This window comes from Trachymyrmex cornetzi, unplaced genomic scaffold, assembly GCF_001594075.2.
Source record: "Trachymyrmex cornetzi isolate Tcor2-1 unplaced genomic scaffold, Tcor1.1 scaffold859, whole genome shotgun sequence".
Classification (NCBI taxonomy): domain Eukaryota; kingdom Metazoa; phylum Arthropoda; class Insecta; order Hymenoptera; family Formicidae; genus Trachymyrmex; species Trachymyrmex cornetzi.
In genome coordinates, this window is record NW_017300200.1 from 105761 (window position 1) to 127496 (window position 21736).

At 34.8% G+C, this 21736-nt stretch overlaps 1 protein-coding gene across 6 annotated transcripts in view; it reads right to left on the bottom strand.

The window, feature by feature from the left end:
* Positions 1-1562: 1562 nt before the first annotated feature.
* Positions 1563-21736, bottom strand: part of usp (retinoid X receptor ultraspiracle) — a 78490-nt gene continuing 58316 nt past the window's right edge. For all 6 annotated transcript variants that reach the window (XM_018519969.1, XM_018519970.1, XM_018519966.1 and 3 more), the window contains 3 exons: positions 5855-6158; positions 4088-4410; positions 1563-3643 (listed from right to left, as the gene is read on the bottom strand). In XM_018519969.1, the coding sequence (XP_018375471.1) occupies positions 3370-3643; positions 4088-4410; positions 5855-6158 (901 nt within the window). In that variant the 3' untranslated portion in view covers positions 1563-3369. The remainder of the gene's footprint in view (positions 3644-4087; positions 4411-5854; positions 6159-21736) is intronic.

Below are 21736 nucleotides of genomic sequence, written 5' to 3' on the forward strand. Positions count from 1 at the left end.
CACCCAATTCTTCCACTCTAGGACACTGTTACTAGATAAGACTGTTACTACACACGATTTGAGCATCGTACCATTTCAATGATACTTCAAAGAAGTATGGCAAAAGCAGTTTAAGTTTTATATTAAAGTATACTCGGTACACACACACACGATCCAGCATTTTTTTTTTCCCAATACGGTGCTTCGCGAAAGAAGCTCAGTGTGTTAATTATGCTTTAGTAAAACATCACGGCATTCCAAAGACCACACTCTTGTAAAATCCTCTTACCTTATATAATGTATCTGATCGCAGGACATAGAGCTCATTTAATCTGTTATTTATCTTTGTTAACGCTTTTTTTTCTTTTTCCTGATCACTACTGAGGTTGTTGCATTTGTATTTGTGAAAGAATTCGGTTTATATATATTCATATATTATTTATATATATGTATAGATATATTTCCGTTTTTTATAACATTTATATATTTATATGAAACTTCATTCACAGGTAGCTTCATTCGCGCCCTCCAATCTTAATGGTCACTTACAGCATCGTTTTTATATTTTGTGAGGAATTTGAAGAGGTGATCGCTAGTCGCGCGATTGTTCAGAGGTAATTTTGGTCAGGTGCTTCGTCAATAAAAGTATTGAAATAACAATTGTACAATCAAACGATAAGTTTAGTAATAGAATCTTGCTCTTTAATTTGCGCCCCTACTTAAAATCAAGAATGACTTGAATTCGTATATATAAGAAATTAAAAAAATCGATTTACATACTCGATATCGCTCCTTGCACATCAGCATTAATGCGTCATTAAATATAACTCGTCTTCCCTGAATAATCAAAAATGCTAAAATAGGCATCTGAAATGAATAGTAACTCCAGCATGTTATAAAAAAAATTATGAATTTAATATTGTGTTTGTTTCCCACGGTACGCATAACATTAAAAACTCTCATCAAGTAGATAACAATAACCAACAACTAACAATCGTAGGCATTCACGCAAAAATAGAAATATGTTTAATAATATACAATAATATTATCATAATTTATATTATTGAAGTAAGTATGATCATTCCCTTACTATTTCTAGAGTAGTAGAGTAAATCGTATCAATGATTAGAGCTGAAAGAGTCCGAAAAGTATCAAATGTTTTGTACAACATTCGCAAAATGATGAAATGTTATTTCATAATAATTTTATTTAAAATAAAAAAATAATTTTACATACATCTAAACGCTTTCATTTTACAACATAATTGCATCGTGTCATTAATAATCATAATTATCAAACTTCATAAATTCGTTAAAAATATGGATACGTATAAATCTAATATCATAAACGTTTACGTACCTCTATTAAATGAACAAATCATTATTATACAATATTATACATCTAAAAATTTTTTCCAAACGAAGAACCGAGTCAACTCAATGATGTTGACATAAAACTATTAAAATTTGACTATCACATAAATTATGTAGTTAATCCAATTTCTCCACAAGTAGAAATAGTTAACAGATAGAATAATAATTAACAGTCTCGAGAAAAATATATATATATGTATATATACGCGTTTTGTACACATCTTTATATATCTAATAACATTTAAATTTAGAAAATAAGCCGCTGAGCAAACATTTGCAGATGCTCCGCTTTATGTAACTTACAAATTCGTCGGATCCATCAGCTCACATCATGTGATACACAATTCTGTAAATTACTAACAACGAGAGTAGGGTTCTATCTTAATCCTGTGTCCACGATCAGTTAATTCTTATCGTATGCTAGATTTTTATAGTATAATTATACATCTCGCAAATATCTCTTTTTTTTTCAAAGATTCGAGAGCTCCTGTATCTTTTTTTTATCTGCTTTCGTGCATTAAACATTCTCCGGGGGAAAACAAATCTCACTGTCGTAAAAACTATGACAAAAAAATTTTTATATACTCTCTCTACTCTATTTGCTGCCATGTCAAATTTGTACCAGACACAGAAGACAGCATTCCAGTACTGCAAAGTATACGCGTAGTAAGAGTTTGTCATAACATTAAATCTAAATGTTAAAGATTAACGAAGAAGATCCGAGTATATATCTGAGCGTGCGTTTTACCAAAAAGAAATAGAAATAAACGGAAACCCTAACACCTTGAAAGTAAATACTTCATTTGCACGCTCCGACGTCACATTTGTTGCACTTCTGATACTTCATTATGGACACATGCTGCATAAAAAAGGGGGCTTATCATGCGTATATTTAATTTAATTAATATTGAATTAGTAAGTTCGTTTCTTTCCTATACTCTAAAATACAAAACAATAAATTATCGTTAAACTTGCGCACTGAGCGTAAGGAATACGCATTGATGCAAGTATGTATGTATACATATCTATATGCAAATAGTGGCTCTTTAAAGTAACGATCCGAATCGAGGCAGAGTTGGAATGTAAAGGTGTCCGAGAACTCGCGAGCACAGACAAAATCGCGTCTTCGTCAAGCGTCCGCCGTCAAAAGTGAGATCGCCGAGGCAATCGGTGACGTTGTCGAGAAAGAGAGACGACAAAGATAAAAAAAAGAGAGACCGAAAAGTAACAAAGTGCAAAAATAAAAAAAAGAAACTTAATAATTCTAGGAACTTCTGTGAGACTGTGAAAGGTGCGGTCCGACGAAGACGCGACGTCTGTCCGAAACAAGGATCGATCGGCACGAAACATCGTGTGAGACACGATCTTCGCTCGGATGATGGCACGACACATGTCGCAGGCTAAAGAGGCAGCGCGATTGTGATTAACAATATTTTATAATAGAGATAGAGAATTCTCTCTATCTGATCGTCGCAACAAATTCAACCGGTTTGAGAAATTAACTAATTACCGATCGACAACATCGAAGTTTGTATTATGCAGATCGTAGTTATCTACCACGTTCAAATTGTGCTCAGATGTTGACGTGTATACAAGCCATACAAAACGCACAGACGCATATACACGCACTTACATCGCTATCTTTCAGTACGTGCGTTGCGTCGTCGGCCAGTAAGACCGCCTCCTTACGCTGGACATAAGAGTCGCTAAGCTCTAACAAAAACATAAATAACAGGGCGAGGGGAAAAACTGGGAAGAAGGGGGGAGGAGACAGGGATGGCGATAAAGAGAAGTAAGTAAATTCCACCTCGCTCGACACACGGATAGTCTATACTGCAACGCGGGAAAAGGCGGCGCAGTACAGAAATCGTTGCATCTCGAATGCGAAACTCGACTCGAATGCGGGTCCTATCCTCTTTCGTCGTCATCGTCTTCTTCTTCTTCGACGTCCTCTTATGTCCTTTACTTTACTTTTTTACAAATCGGTGTGCCCCAAAACGCGGCACACCTTCTGCTCCTAAAGATCCGACGGTGATTCCAACATTTCCGCAAAGAAGTTTTCGACACACACTTCGCCGATTAACTTATAAAAGAACTGGTGCTCGGCCGATTTGAGACCGATCGAACGGATGGATGGTAGGCGAAGCAGCAGCTTGGCGAATCTGCCGGGGTCGTCCGGACAGTTCACGCGGGTGTACTCTTCCAGAGCGGCGTAAATCTTCTCACGCAATAAACTGACTTCTTGGATGGACTTGATGCCTCGTACGTCAGGATTGAAGAGGATAATGGATCTGCATATCGAAAAACGATATCAATATTAAATCAAAAGTCATTCGTTTAATAGGTTTAACATGCATTAAGAAAAACGAAACAAAATGAAGGAGAATTAAGAAAAGAAAAATGTGTGATGGCAGAGAGACATCAATAGATATTCGTTTTCGTTTCACATCTAATCAATTGTCAGGCTCACTAAAGATTCATTAGCCCTGTTGGTCTATTCGACTTTATTTGACTCAAAATGTAATTCATCTTCTCAACTAATACAATTTATTTAAAAACTTTTTTGATATTTGATGACTTGGTCTATTAATGTAAGATATTTTTTGTGAACATTTATTTTTTATTTTTTAATCATATTGATCTAAATGATCGTACAGTAAAATTGAGAGAGAGAGAGAGAGAGAGAGAGAGAGAGAGAGAGAGAGAGAAAAATACTAGTCTCGCCAGTTCCTCACCTAAGACATCCGAGTTCGGTTTTGTCTACTTTCATTTCGCGCATCTTCGACACCAACTCCGAGATTACTCGATCGAAAATTGTGACCACACCCGCCTGTTGCGCCGAATGTCGATGTACCGCGGCGCCTGTTGTCAGAATGATACTATCCTTCGTATCAATAGAACGGTGGGAGAAGGCGGCTATTAGCAGCTCGTTCCAGCCAGCGTTGAGCAGGTGTACCTGATCCGCTACTGGTAACGACGTAAAATGCGGGATGTGCTTCGCCCATGCCACTAGCTGATAGAGCTGCTGTTTCGTGGCGTTGCAAAGGTGCACTGCGGTCTGCGCATTACAAGATTCCAGATTAGCCAAGGATTTGACAAAAAAAAACAGAGCGCCGTGAAGAATCACTAATGATGATTACGACGTCAAAATTTCGTAGAATGACAGATACGTTACCAAAAATATTTGCCCAATCCGATTTTTGCACATATCTCTTTACGCCTAAAATTTCATTCTAATTCTACAATATATTCTTTACATGTCGCTCTATTATTTCAAAAGTGTAACTTGAAAAACATGAATTATTACTCTGAATGAGTTAGATAAATATTACCCCATCAAAAGTAAATTAATTTCATAAAAATTATAAAAATTATCACAACTCAAAAATAATGATTTTTAAGGATTGTAAAACAAAAAATGATAATTAATTATAATTAAGAATAATTCCTTTTGCCTATATTATTTGATTAGTCAATAATTTTCAGTCAAGTTGAAAAATATTTGTTCCTTTTTCTGGGAGATTTAATTTTTTTAGTTGTATCACTTTTTTGAAGTAAGAGAGCGTATTTAAAATGAAAATTTTGAATTATCAAGCATTATTATTATTACATAACTTCTAACATTTAATAAATTAAAAAAGCAGATTAAAATTTACTTTCTTTTATTTAATTAAGGAAAATAGAGTAGGCAAATACTTTTGAGCGATAGTGTACCTACATAAAATCTCGATAAAATTACGTCCGAGTTACACTTTTATAGAGACATCACTTTTATAACAGAAATTCACGCTGACTATATTATAATCTAATAAATCCATAATTAGAATGTGTAACTCCATAAGAGAGAGCGATTAATTTGTAGTTAAAGTCCAGTTCAATTTCTATTCTTATTCCGTGTATATCTTGATGTTACAACTATATAATCGCAGAAAATTAAAAATTGTGAGTGAAGGAGATCAATTGAAATTCATATAGCAAACAATAAACTAATATATACGTAATAAATTTAAAATTTGTACAAAATTATTTGTATGAATAATATATTCTCTACGATATTCTAATTGCGACTTACATAGTTACACACATCTTTAAACAATCATTTCGTTATTACTACATATCTACACTGTTAGAAATGCTTTCTTTACATGTAAATGAAGCTCGTGGTTATGAATGAAATTAAAAGTAATGAATGATTTAACTGAAAATTAAGTTACAGTAGTTACTTAAATGTAATGCACGTGTACATTAAATTTCATAAATTTTGATGAAAAATACATTAAATTTCATGTACATGTACACAAAATATACTTTTCAGTTATAAATACATTAAATTTAATGTAATGTCATGAAATTAAGTTCAAATTGTGTAACTTAAAATTATATTAAATTTCATGAAATTTTTAACAATGTAAATTTCCGCTTTATTTCTCTCCGTCAGAAGGAGATACATCAATATACGATAAACATTGATACGCCTTCATCACGGATGTGTATATATTTACCTCGTAATTTCCCTGCTCTATCTTACACTCGATCCATTTCTCCGCCTCAAGGATGCGCTCGATCGGCATATCCGCGTGCAAACTGCTCGTGCTTTCCACCTCGCTCTGATCCCGCTCCTTGGTGCGTTGACGTTCTTCTTGTACTGCTTCCCTCTTCATCCCCATGGCCAGGCACTTCTGGTACCGGCAGTACTGGCAGCGATTTCTCTGTCGTTTATCGATAATACAGGATTTCTCCTCGCGGCAGGCATACGACAGATCCTTACGTACAGTCCTCTTGAAGAATCCCTTGCATCCCTCGCAGCTGAAAAAACAAATTTGCTTTAGATAATGATAACATAACGCAGCATTACACGCTGCAGTTTAAAATTTAATGATTTTCCCTGATGCTTTCAATAATATTTTGAAATTTTTAATTTCGTCCTGATTTGAAATTTAACATAGCAATGTAAATTACTATTAATGTTGCTGACACTACTTGCATTTAACTGTTAAATTGATTTATTTCAGACTCGCATAGGTGTGATGTACGTATATTAAACTTCTTTAAAGCCGAGAGTTTTAATTGTTCAGAAAACTTGTCGCAGTTTTACACGACTGTATTATTTTTAAATATTAGGTTGTCGGAAAAGTCACGACGCATTTTTCAGCTCAAAATTGTATACACAATATCTTCATTAAAAATGAACGAAATTTAAATTTTAAAAAAGCGTTTTAAACTTTGAAGTCTCTACTTTCAAAAGCTTACTATATTTTTTGAGTTTATTATGAATTTGGTAATTTTTACATACAGAAGACTACCAGCTGAAAAAAATGAAAAATTTTCTTCTCACTTTGTAAGTCTGTAACATGCCTAAAAAAATTTGAGAACAATTTTGACTATCTATCGTAAAAGCTTGCAGCTTTCCCTGCAAAATCGTTTTTTAAAAATATTTCTACGATTTTTTCTTACTGAGTTATCGTGGATTAAAAATAAAAGAAGTATTTTGACTTTAATTGCTCATAGCTCCGTTAAAAAACATCGTGACGTAATTATTAAAACAGATTCTTAAAGCTGAAACTTTGCTCTATCGAATGGTATAATTGAATGTATATAATGTAATGTGTGTGTGTGTGTGTGTGTGATATATATAAATTTGAACTAAAAATGTGACAAAAATACGTCATGACTTCCGACAACCCAATAAAATCTGACTTTTAAAGGTCACTTTCCGAATGAATGTAGCTGAATGTGCCTTGAAATTAAAAAGAGAAAAAAAAAACAATTTTTTAAAAAGTAAATTAAACAGGGTTGCCACAAATTCCTCATCCTAAAATTCCATAACTGATTTTCAGACAAAACTTAATTATTTTCCCTAATGCTTAATATTTTGAAATTTTTTAGTTTCGTGCTGATTTAGAATTTAACATAGCAATGTAAATCAGTGGTCGCAAGGATTTGCACATTTCGGGCCGAGCCGCCGGGCGGTCACGTGACGCACTGACTCAGGGGCGTTCCTATACCAGAAATATACTGGGAGCGCGTCTTCCGCCAAATTATTATTAAAATGTTTTTTATTAAATAATTTATATTTATATTAAATAATTGATTAACATAAAATTTTCTATTGTAAATTTTTTCATTGGTCCTTAATGAAATACTTATATCTTAAATAGTTTCTAATACGTAGTTTTCTAATACATTACAATGTAGTACGAACAATGAATTTTTTACATTGTAAATGACTATTATAATGTTGCTACTACCTACAACTGTTAAGTTGGTTTATTCGAGAACCGCGTAGGTGTGATGTACGCATATTAAAATTTTTTAAAGCCAAGAATTTTAATTTTTCAGAAAATTCTGCAAAATTCCCTGACTTTTTCCTGACATTTCGCTGATTTCTCTGATTTCCAGTTTTGTGGCAACTCTATTAAAGTATCGGCCAGACTAAAAAAACGTTACACGTTTATATATCATTGCGCTATCCACTTGAAAGAAATAAACAATGATCGAGTTTGCTCCAGCTGTAACGAAGTTATTTATCGCGTCATTACATTCTGTTATATCATAATTGCAATCATTCTATTTTATAAATCGCGATACATTCATAAATTATACTCCACTTTCATTTCGACTCTCAAAATGAATTTTAGAATCATTAAGTATCATTATCGCGTGTTCCACGCAGTTATAGTTTAAACACTTTTTAATAATAAAACTTAAAATAAGCGAATTACATTTCGATTTATAAAGCGAACGTCAGAACCGGATGAGCGCAATTAAATTTTTTGCTTCAAACTCTGATTCAAGAAGAAACGCAAGAAGTTTCAAAATAAGAAGGATTGTAGGAAATTAATGTTGCGTCACGGGATAATCATGTTGTCTTATCCATTCGAAAGGTGAATCACGACGGAGTGTCTCGTATTTCGCGACAGCGTGACGACTCAAGTCCATCGAACGATTTGTTGGCACTCTTCTCCGTCACATTCTCACATCAGTTTCTCCGACCTGAGGATGCATTGGAACGAAGTGTCGCGAGTTTACGACTTCTCGCGTGCAATTTTTACAGCGAGCAGCTGTCGGGAACAATACCACGCAAAAATAAAAGATCGGTCGGCCTTCGGTCCATCATCGGAAATGGCTGCTAACGTAATCTTAATCTTATGAAAAGCACCTCAGAATATTGTTTACTGGCGTTGGGCGATGAAATTATCGACATAAACAGCGCTGCATGTGCATAGAAATTGTAAATTATTTTCGGCAGTGTAATAAATTTTCACAGTCAACACATTTTCTATCCATCGCTTTCGGAAATCACGAACGATATTTCGATCATCGTCTCATTCAGCTCGCGGTTGTTGTCGCCGAGTTCGCGATCATCAACGACGCTGTGAGTCACGGCTCCGTTCCTCTCAGGGTCGTCATTTTTAAAGTTTTGGAACTTCTCCAGAAATCCCTCCCGTTAAGATTCAGAAAATTCGGACGGCGAATTTCGCCAGTGAATTTATTTTCGCCGTGAAAATATCGTATCGTGTATTTTCGCGCCGGCGACCGCGAAAGATTTCGCGGGAAACGCTCTTTCTCCTCCAGTGACAACGGAACGACGCCACATATTTCGAAAACGCTGTATCCTACCCAGCGCAGAATAAACAGTAGCATTAAATTCCGCTGTCATCTGCTAAACGTGAATAAAGCAGTGCACGGCGGAAGATACACAATGTGACGTCTCCGCCGAGCATGAATACGGAGCTAACGTAAGATTCGGCTTCAAACAACGAGACTCGGAAAATAAAGTCGAATTTCCCTGCGTGTCAACTCCTAAGATCTGTTTTCATATAACTCAACTGATATACACTTGTTGTACAAGAACAGTTGTTGGAAAGAACAGTTTTGCTAAAATATCTAGAAAAAGCTGATATAGAATCGAAAATAATTTTATTAGATCATCAAAGGAATTATAGAACGCTCGAATGTTGGTGATAACGCTCCGAAAAATTTTAGCATTCTATAAGCAACCAGTTTAAGCTACATTTCGATGTCTAAAAAATAATTTTCAGATCTGCATGTAGCTAAATTTGTAGATATTTTAAGATATTTCAATAAAATCTTCTGTGTGACAATGCTGCAAAAAGTTTTAACAATCAATTTAAGCGTCCTACATAATTATTTTTATAATCCAAGTAAAATTATTTTCAGATCTGTGTCTACTGTAGTTAAATTTTTAGATACTCTCTTCAGCAAAATCTTCTGTGTGACAATACTGTAAAATATTAAAAAATTTAACAACCAGTTTAAAAGCATTCTTCTACATAAACATCTTTATAATCCAAGTAAAATTATTTTCAGATCCAGCTAAGTTTTTAGATATTTCAGCAAAACCGTTTTTTCCAACTAATTTAAAATAAGATAGAGATATTTGAAGATTGATGAAAGCGAGATAGAAAGTTTTAGTGCAGAGACAAAGAAACAGATCTTCAGTCGCATCCCTCGCGTTCCTCGTGGAAAAACGAGCGTTGCATTTATTTGAGTGATTCTTAACGCGTTTCCTGCAAAATTAATTCGCGCAGTCAACGCTGCTAAAAGCCATTGGGAGCGCGATACATTATTCGCGCGACGAGACGATTGCAACGGGACAGCGGAGGCGCATTCATAAAACGCATTCATGAGGATTTAAAGGTAAATCAAATGGCGCGCCGTACATTGTCTGATTTTCTGGCAGAGTTCTCGCGTCTACGCGGGCGAGTCGTGTTCTGAGGAGACAAACGATATGGCGCGCTAATCTCGTGGATTTTGCAGAGCGTCGATGGATAAACGTCTATTGAGATGTCGTATTTTACGAGATGCGTCATCCTACTGTCATGCAATCTCAAACGTGCGCTACCGTTGATAAAGCACGTGCAAACGGGGGGCGTTAAATAACATCGAACGCAGAGAGACACGGATTTGATTCTCGAGGTAAAAATTTATGATTTAGAGTAGAGAGTTTTTGCGAGACTTTTTCGTCCATTTCTAGCGATAATGTTTACGTTTCTGAACAATATACAGGGTGTCCCAAAATAATCGCCAAATATTTCATGAGCAGGTAGAGCGGACTAAACTATGTCGAAAAGTCCTCTACCGTTTTGCAATTTTCGCAATAGTTAACAAGATACTAATTACTAAAAATTGCCGAAAATTGGCCTTCAATAATTTTTTACTTAAATACTATCAACTTTACAAAAAAATTGTAAGAGACAAAAATTGATTACTTTCTTCTCATAAAATTCTAAGAATTTTTTCAGAATTTTTTCAGAATTTTTTAATACCATACTTTTTCATGTAAAAATAAGAAAATGTAGAATTAAAAAGTTGATACAAAATTCTGATAAAATTCTTAGAGTTTTATGAGAAAAAAATAAATAATTTTTGTCTCTCTTACAGTTTTTCTGTAAAGTTGATAGTATTTGAGTAAAAAATTATTGAAGACTAATTTTCGGCAATTTTTAGTAATTAATATCTTGTTAACTATTGCGAAAATTGTAAAATGGTACAGGACTTTTCGACTCAATTTAGTTCGCTCTACCTGCCCACGAAATATTTAGCGATTATTTTGGGACATTCTGTATATTAAACCTTTAAAAGTCATGTTTGTACTTTCAAGAAGCAATCGTGATTGTATAAAGTAATTGTATGCAACGTTACTATAATATAATGAAATATTGTTTGCTGTCAGAAATTTTATATTAACTTTAAGACTGAAACTGACGAAATAGTCTCGTCCTATCCTAATGCTCGTCCTTACCCAGTAGTTTAATTTTACTCTTAATTTAAACTCTTCATCTTTTTCTAGTTCTAAAGATGAAGAGCGAATTGAACTGAAATTAATGTAATCTCTACATTGGTAAAAAATGGACATAAGGTATTTCTTTTGCCCGGAAGGCAAGAAACTTCTCTCTCGTTGGGAGAAAATCTTTTCATTTCGAAATACATATGATAAATATAGGGAAAGAAATCGTACAGGTGCGTCTGGATGCCATTTATCTGCCGGCCGTTCTCTCGGTCGGGATAACGCTTTTCCATCAATGATCACTAATTCGCGGCTCGATTACGGACGGAGGCATAAGGTTGCGACACCGCTGTGTCCTTAATCACCACTAGTAAGTGTGGTACCGTAGGAGGAAATTCTTCCTCGCGTTGAGTACAAAGTAATAACGATTTGTGTATCTCACGCTTTCTCAGCATCAGCGACAAGATAACGCGCGAGACGTTAAAGAGGCATATACACCTAGACCAGGCCAATTTGAGCTTCGGAGTCGAAACGTAAAACCATCGACGTAAAAAAATTCAATGTAAGATTTTAGGAACTGTAAAGTGTTGATAAGCGTCACTTAGATGTGTATCAACACTTTACAGTCGCCGAAATCTTACCCACATTGAATTTTTTGCGTCGATGGCTTTGCGTTTTGGCTCCGGAGCTCAAATTGGACAGGCCTGACACTGTTAAATCTATGGTGTCAAATTTAACCTAATGTGAGTCCGCCACTGCTTCTACTAAATATATCATTATTTTTTATTAAAACGACAATTAAATTTGACACTATATCGTGTCCAACACTGTATAGTGATAAATTGACACTGTATAGTGTCAAATATAACCATTGTTTTAGTATGAAATAATGATATAATTGAGTAAGAGCAGCGGCGACTCACATTAAGTTAAATATGACACTGTAAATTTAACAGTATAGACAGTTCAAAACGAGGTCTAATTTTGCGAATTTGTTATGAAAAAACGGATAGAGATGGAAAAGTCGGATTTGTTTCATCGTAAAGATGATACTTTCCTTTATTTACCATTAAAATTTTATGAAAAAATATTATAAAATGGAATCGCTATCGAATTTTCGTATGCCATGTTTTATAAAACAGGGTTCGCGATGATCATTGCTGCTTGCATAAAACTCATCTGAAAGTAAAATGGAAAAAGTTTTATAAAATTAAAACATAGATCTTGTGCTTGATGTAGCAGTTTTTTTTAAATATTGCATTTGAATAAAATGGTAGATGATCAAAGTTAACGTAACGATTTTTCGCAAAATATTTTGCTCGTTTGGGCTACGAAAAAAAAAACTAAACATCGTAAGAAAAAATTCTATATCAAGAACTAGTTTTTAGTCTGTAGAAAAAGTATGTAAAATTGAAAATCGATCGGTCGAGCCATCGTTAAGATACAGTGGTCACGCCTTTTGAAAACTACGTTTTGAGAAAAACGCGTTTAAAATTTTACATTCAGTTTACACTACAAAAACAAAAGTTTTTTTACACTTACATTAAATCGTCTACTCCAGGACCATATAAAGCAAACCTTCTGCCGAAGTGGAAGCTTCTAGAAAATCGCTTTGTTGTCGGCGATGTATTCTCTCCTCCTTTGCACTGTTTAGCGCGCGCATCTCTGTCTGAAGTATGCGTTTCTCGTCTTTTGCAACCACGTGTACATGTGCATTTGGGCCTACCTGCACTTGCATTGCTTGAAGAATTTGTAACAATGCTCGTGCACCTTCGTTAAATGTACATATGGCGATATAGGCAACTAATTCCACAGTTATAGCGGTATTGTACATAGTTTTCGGAATGATTTTCCATATAACGTTGTGGAAACTTTCGTTATTATTCTGAGTAAAGCCACCGACATATCGTTCCAACAAATTGCTTTGACTTAGGTTCAATAGCGTCCAAAACATCTTCTGCAAGGGCATTGTAATCATGAGTGAAAGTATGCAATTGAGAGTTTGCATTAGCGCGTTGTCAGCTACATGAGTTCGAACCTGTTGAACAGTTTTCGGGACGAGGTTGTTTATCTATTGAACTGTAATACAAATATGCCGCCCAAATAGCTTTCTTCATGTCTTCGACTGAATTGCAATTTTTACGGATTGCTAATCTGTAATATACAGTCAATTTGTCTATCATTTTTGCAGTCAGTTTATTTTTGCCACCAAGTCCTTTATGTTGTCGTTTACACTCGCGAAGTCGACTTCCATTCATTTTTGTATGTGACTTATACACTTTCTTATTAATAATGTTGTTTCCATAAGGCGCTGAATTGATGATTCCTGTATAATTTTTTGAATCGCCATCTCCGATATAATTTGAATATTTAACGTCGTAAAGTTCCTCGGAACGTAAAAAGATTTCTTTTATAGCATCGACTTCCATTTTCCAGGTCGATCCTTCATGATTCGCTGAGTAATTCGTTTCATGTTCTGTTTTCCACTCTAGGTAATCGGCAGTGTCTTGTTTTTTATTTCAATATTCGCACATCTTACAATATGAACTTTTAATAACGATATCAAATATTTTCCCTGTGTGATATCCAATTACAGAAGCAATTCTGAACAACGATGTGAATCCGCGTTTTATCCAAGTACCGTCTCCGGAAACAGTCAATTCTGCAGTTTCTTCACAATTTCTTGCTTTACTGCTTTTTTTTATTTCTTCTTTTACAGCTTTCCGTAAAAGGAATTCGCAGACGGATTTAGTAGCTACGTGTATGTTTTTTATTATTACGTCATAAGTGTGTTGAACAACGAACGGTGGTAAGTCCATTAGTCCATAAAATTTTTGCACACCTTTCAATCCAATGCCTAATAATCTCATTACAAATATGAAACGTCTATTGATCTTATATAAAGATTCGATTATAAGGACATGATGGAATTCATATTGGCTTACAAGATGCACATAACACAAGTATTTTGAAACCGAGACCTCGAATGCTATCTGCTTTAAAATCTACTTCTTTTCCACCACAGTTTTTACAAGGAATGCATTGTGAAATTGCTGCAAACACTGTTATAAAATTTAAAATGCGGTACTGGGATATATTATTATATTTTCTGGCACAAAAATATCATCCATCAATTTTAATTTTTTGGCAAACGTACTGTAACTTTTCGTTTCTTGCTCAGCCTGACGTCGACTTTTGGATCTTGATTTTCTAAAATTTTCTGATGTCCGAAGAATTCTAGAGTCTTTCTAATCCATTTTCGTTGCTAACGTTTCAACCTATTCAGTTGCTCATTCAGACAAGACTGTTACCCAACCAACCATCCGTACTTTGGAATGCAGTTCTGAAGCTTGTTATTGGTAAATACAATGAATAGAGGAAGACCCTTTTCTGACCTGCGCGAACTTGAATCGCCCTGTCGTAGGCGAACTTATTCATCTATAATTTAGTATAACTTCTCTATTTTTTGCCGGATTGATTTACAACTCTACAAAAACGTTTTTAAGACAATCAGAGTTGCCACAGAAAATGAATTTTAAAATTCCCTGACTTTTCCAGGTTTTCCAGATGAAAATGGAAAATTTTCCATGACTAATATAAAATATGTAAATTTAAACATTTGGACTCAAGGATTGTAGGAAAACTATATTATTGAAAATGCAAAAAGAGTTTAGTAGCATAGTAAAATTTTGGGTGCAATTCAAGCCAGTAAAAAATAAATTTGAATTATTTTGTTAAAATCGTTTAAAGTGAGCAAGTTTTAAACTATAAACGTCAGATATAATATTTAAAAAATTATGACAATTATTTGGAACAGGAGCAGTTTAAGGAAATTGTAAGCAAATTTTGAAATTCCAGACTTTTGTCTGGATTAAAAACGTAAATTTTTCCCTGACTTTTCCCGGTTTCCATGACCAACTTCAATTTCCCTGATTTTTCCCAGTTTTTTCGATTTTCCAGGTCTGTGGCAACTTTAACAATATACTTTAAAAATACGTAAAAAAATCGATTTTTTCATTACCTCTAAGATCAGGGTGAATACTCAAATCTTAGAAAAGCATTTCCTGAGAATTCCAGGTTTTTCCATAAATTTTATTCAACCCGATTTTCCAGGTCTGTGGCAACTTTGACAATATACTTTAAAAATACGTAAAAAAATCGATTTTTTCATTACCTCTAAGATCAGGGTGGATACTCAAATCTTATAAAAGCATTTCCTGAGAATTCCAGGTTTTTCCATAAATTTTATTCAAAATTCCAGGTAAGATTAGGGACATCGTACATTAGAGATATTCTAAAACAAATAGTTTAAAAACAAGATATATATATATATATAAACAAAGCTTGTTTACAATACGATAAAAAATATAATTCTTATATTTAAAAAAACAAAAGATATATAAATAATATTTATAAGTAAATAACAAACTTGTGCATTATTTATCAAAAAATGGTTGAAAAAATGATTTTGTCAAACAAAATAGAATTTAAATTTAAAAATAGAATTCGAAAAATTTCCTTGACAATTTTAACAAAATTCCATGAGAATTCTAGGATTTTCAAGGGTAAAAAAAATTCCCTGAGAATTCCAGATTTTTCCCGGTAGAGAATACGCTGTAGATGTATATGCCTCCTTAATGTCATGATGATACCTGGTCGGATGATACGTTCCGATAGCCGAGAACGGTGGCTGTATCGGGTGTTGCATCGTGCATCTCTTTAGCGTGGGCGACGTGGCACACGTGATGCAATTTCTAGACCACCGTGACAGCCGTTTGATCTCGCGGAGTTTATGCGAAAGACAAATATTCATGACACGAGACACGTGTAGAGTCGTTTGGCCGCGCTAGTCTCTCTCTCTCTCTCTCTCTCTCTCTCTCTCTCTCTCTCCTCTCTCTTTTCCTCTCTATCATAGTTTAAGAGACCTTCAACGCCATATGCACAAATAACGTCGGCGCAGAAGCTACGCGTTGCGTGTACCTTGTAGTTTTTCATCCGAACGCAGGAAATTCCATTGGAAAAAAAATAAAAACATACGGCGGAATTACAGTTTCGTTTGATGTGGAAAATAAAGCAGTGGCAAGGAGCATTGTGGAACGAGATTCTTAACTCAACGCATTTTGATTTTTCTTTTATCTTTATTTCGTTAATGACGATTTTGATCTATAATATTATTCAAGTTAGTATCAGAAAAAAATAGTATAATCGTTTTTTAAAATTAAATTTATATAAATTCATATTTTTTAATTACTTTTAACAAAAAACAAGCCAATGTACTTATAATTAACATAAATCAACGTAAATTTAAAATTATAATTAATATTCTTACATTGCTAAAGTATAATTAAGTATCGAATAAAATATCGCAATTAATTAATTATGAAAATTAAAATAGTACAATTAAATGGGCTCTTGAAATAATTAAATAAAGTACACAAGAATGTGTATTTTATTTACCGGATAAGGTAATTTGTGAGATTTACTTTCTGCACTCCATGGCTTGAACTTGTCTTCTTGTTAGGATTAAGAACTGCGAAATGCTGAGGATGGCTTGAATATAGCCGAAACATTCATGTAACAGACATTTTTGAATTATATGTTTATATAAGTACCACACGAATCACTGCGTTTTTTTAGGCTCTTAATTGCCCGTTATTCATTCTTGTGTATTTTATTTAAAAATAGTACAAAAAATAAAAATTATGATTTACATATATGTGTATATATGTAAATTTAGCTAACAGATGTAAAAATAATTTTGTTAGATCATCAAAATTATTATGTATAATAGAAAACTCAAGTTTGATAAGCAGTGCTGCGAAAAACGTTGACATTCCAGCAATAAATTTAAGCGTCCTATATAATTATTTTGACGGTTCAACAAAAATTATTTTCAGATCTGTATCTAATTAATTTTTTATACACTTTAGAAAAATTTGTATTTATATACTTTATATACTCAGAAAAATCGTCCTTTCCGTGTACATATAATTAGCATCCGAATGGCTAATTATCGAATAAATAATCGGGCGATTCAACTTAAATTGCACGCAGTTCCATTTTATTCTCACTTGCAGGATCGTTAAATAACTAAGCTAATTCAAGACATCAAGACACGGTGCTTCGACGGTGGATTACCATGAAATTGAAATAAAATGACTCCGGGCGAGTATCTTCCAGCGGAACGCGCAGGCAAACGCTCACACGTATACGTTTCTTCTCCCGTATCACGCCGGACGGTCGCGGTGCATTTAATCCGTGAGAAATGGACGCGCGGCGGTCGTGCCGTGGCGCGCGAAAGGAACGCGAAAATAAGAGCGAGCGCATCGTTCTTCCAACTGATCACCGTCGTGTCGACCTGCCTCCCAACGTTGTGCACGCTATTACTACAATTTGCGGACGAGAAGCATCGCATGACGGTTATGCATTACACGGGGCGTATTAACATGTCCGAATGTTGGAGGCACGACCAGTTTTTATCGGACCGATGGGCAAGTCCTTCCCCCTCTCTCGTTCTTTTCCGGTTAATTACGCGTGCGAGATGGTTACAAATTGCTCCTGAGTATTTTTAATGAGACTAATTAAATTCCCGCGCGAAAACGTATACCTGCGTGCTCGGTTACGGGTCGACTGTTTTTCGCTTTAAATTTAAATTTATCGGACGGAGGCACTCGCGGAATCGACTGTGTTGTTTTTTGTGATGAAAGAAAAATCCTCGAAAGAAAATCTTGAAACGCAGAAGCATTGATGTTTGAATTTTGTATTCTACATGCGAAGAACAGTTTTGGTGAAGTATCTAGAAATTTAGCTGGATAGAGACAGATCTGAAAATAATTTTGTATGGACCATCAAAATAATCATAAACCGAAGAGAATTTATTTTGATGTGATTTTCAAAATTTTCTTATTCTAAAAAAATTGTGTTGCTCTAAATAAAAAGTAAGAAAGTTTTTATAAGTTTCATATCAACAAAATAAACGGTTATTCGTATTAAACATTTTTCTCAGCATGTAGAAAGCAATGATGAACTGTGAAAACTTTTTACCCTCTAATAACTAGCTCGAACATCGTAAATAATTATTTTGACAATCCATCGAAATTATTTTCAGATTTATCTAGCTAGATTTTTAAATACTTGAGCAAAATCATTATTTTCATATATTAATCCATACATACTTAAGATACAAGTCTTACATTCATACCTTTGGGAAATTACATTTTCAAAAATGTTAGAATACTGTTTACGTAAGGAATCTAAATTCTCAACGCAAAGTAAATGCACCTTAAATCTTACAATCCTTCCTAAGTGAATAAAACGTGTATCGCGCGATTATATTCATATATCTCGATTATGTAAGTCAATTAAATATCTTTTCTGGAAGAGAGGGACGAGAAGGGAAGCATGAAGCGAACTATTCTTGCCAATCTCGAAGGCATTTTGTCGGTCGAAGAGGAACGAGCAGCACTGGGTTAAAGGGTTAATTAGCCGCCACTGGAGCAAAGTGCCTATATACGACGAGAGATGGAGAGGGGGAGAGGGGGGAAAGAGGCCCCCTCCGCTCGTAGGAACTACGGGTGGGTAGTCGTCCTAACCTCGTGAGCCAACAGCGGCAAGTCCAAGGTTGACGGGGCTCTGATGCAACGCGAACGTCGGCCAGGCCGGTCTGTGGCTCGGTGCAGCTATCGCGATACGCAGGGTGAAGGGGAGAGAACGAGGGAAAGTGGGGCGAAGAGGGGGGCACGTTGGCCATCGTGCATCGGGATTCTCTGCACGCCCGGCATGCACCAGCCGTACACCAGCGAGCGACCTCGGCGTGAGCGCTCCAAGCGCTCTGCCAACGAGAATGGATGATCTCGAGGTCGCCCGCCGATTCGCGGAAACTAGAGCGGAATTCGCGATAATTCGAATGTGTTTTGAATAATCGCGGAATTCCGCAGCTGTGGAAACTGGCCATACGGCTCCGCGAGTCGACGTTCCGCGAAAATATGCACGGTGCATTGGAAATGCATTGGAAACTGCAACGATAGGGTAAAGTGGCACCATCTCGGACATGGTACAATTCTGAACGAAATGAGATTTGAATCCAATTTCGAAGTTTAAGTTTGGTAATCCTGATCCCATTGCGTGGAGGGTACTGAAGAGTACTTTACTAAACAGGGAAAAAACAAATTTGAATCTCGAACATTCAAACCTTATATATATTTCAGGATTTATTTAAATTCCTCATCATCCTAAACTTTCGTTACTTTCCCTGATTTTTAGACGAAATTTCATTATTTTCTCTGATTCTTAATATTAAAACTTTTCCTATTTTCATCCAATTTGGCAACCGTTAATTATTTTATCGAAAGAGCAATTAAACATAGCAATGTAAATTATTATTAATGTTGAGATACTGCTTGCATTTAATTGTTAAGCTGGTAATATATTCCAAATTGCAGAGATGTAATGTACGCATATTAAACTTCTTTAAAAAAAAAGCTAAGGATTTTAATTCTCCAGAAAATGTAAAATTACATTTCTTTAATTTCTCTGGCCGTTTTCGATTTCCCTGACATCTCCCTAATTTCCAATTTTGTGACAATCTTGTATTTCGTTCAGAATTGTACCGTATTTTACCTTGTAATAGGACACTTGTCGAAGTCAATTAATTAAAAAGGAACGGAACCGTGTTGAGAGGAAAATTGAGAGGATGAAATTAAAATCGAAGGTCTCATAGTCTTTTTAATCTATCTCGTTAATCGTGCAAGAACTTCATTCGTTCGCAAGTCACGCTCGGGATGTTTCACGAAGATTGCAAACGTGTAAAGTCTTTGAGTGAACCTCAAACGAAAGAATACTACTCTGCGAGAATATAACCTCCGGAGGAAAATGCTGTACATTTACACACCGACAACGGCGTCCTTTTTACGGTGATCTCGTTGGTCTCTTTTACGTTGAAGTCGTTACGAAGCAGATCGACCACTTTTATCGAGCAAGGGTGTTGTTAGGAGATCGAAGTACGGAGTGGATAGATATAACTTGGAATATATGTCTCAGCACAGAATCCCTCTTCTCCTCCGTGACTTTACTTTCGTCGCTACATCGCGGTAACTCATGGGCTGAATTAGAAAGTCGATACAAGTTTTAATTGGATAAGTTACTTTGAGAATCTAACTTTCGTATTTGAGCCGTTTCGTAAAGCCACTGAGGGGAAAATGTTAAGGAGATCTACCGTTGTAGTGAAATTCGGGGGCACGCTCGCAATACGGCGGTATCATGAATTTGTATATCGACGAACAGAACGTTAAAGGCAAATGATACATATTACGTATCAATTATAATATCGCCCAATTGGAGACCGATTATCGCGACAATGTTAATTTTGTCCTCATTGATTGTGAGAAAAAATGAAATAATTTTGGCAATGATTTCATTGACATTTCTGAAATTTAAATACCTGTAACTAATTTCGTAAAGTATAATAAAAACGAAAATAATACTGAGTACTATAAGTATTAGTTATAGCAACAACGTATGTGAATTAATTGATAATCATTATAGTAATTAATTGATAGTAAAATAGTGATTGAACTGTAATTACACATAGTCCTACAGTACAATTTCTCGTACAAATAAGATATGACAGATACATCTTTTCAGTCTAGACAAATGTTTTTTTTTTTAATTAATTATTATAATAACTAATTAATCATTTACTGCAAATAATAGTTTCCTACAATTACTAAATGGTTAATATTATTTTTTTGGTTTGAATTTTTGTTCTTGTATGTTATAATTTTACAATACATATATAGAGGCGCTATTTTCAAATGTCTAGTTACTGGTACGATTTTTTTTTTCAGTATTTATATATTTTCTTAATTTGTGCTTATTCTCATAAAGCAGACACTCAAATATAATTAGATTAGATTATTATTGTACTTACACTCTAAATTTTTTGCAGTAAAATCTCAGTCTGAGAGGGTGAAAATACAACCACCCTTGAAAAAAAGTGAAAATATTTCACTCCAAAAAAGTGAAATATTCACTCTTTTGAAGTAAAAATTCACTCTAAAAAGAATAAAAATTGTCACTCTTTTTCAAGAAGGGTTGCATTTTCACTTTCTTGAAGTGAGATTTCACTACAAGAAATTTAAAGTGTAGGTACACTGAGAAAAATCTTCTGGTTCAATCCTAGAATTCTGAATGAAAAAATTTTTTTTTCTACTTTTACAATTTCTAGTTATCATAACCATTTTCTAGTTATCATAACCAGAAATTCTGTTTGGTTTTACTATTCTGTGGTAATATGGTTGGATCTTTTTGTTGGTTTAATCAGAACATTTTTCTCTGTTATACTTGAATAGAAAAGATTTCAAGAGATTTGTGCTTTATCTTCCAGGAGCTCATATATGTGAACGTAAATAATGTAGCAGATATAAAATTATTTCATCGGGTAATTATTATACACGGTAAAATAGTTCGTTTCGTTGCGACGTTCTTCGATGATTACGAAAGCCGACAAATACGCGTGTTGACAAGGTGCAGCAGAACATCGCTGTTGTAACGGCCGATATGCGGTGTTTGCGATGGAGCATTCGGGCGAGCAGCTCGCGTGTTCGCATAAAAGTCATCGCAGATGTTTCTTCCT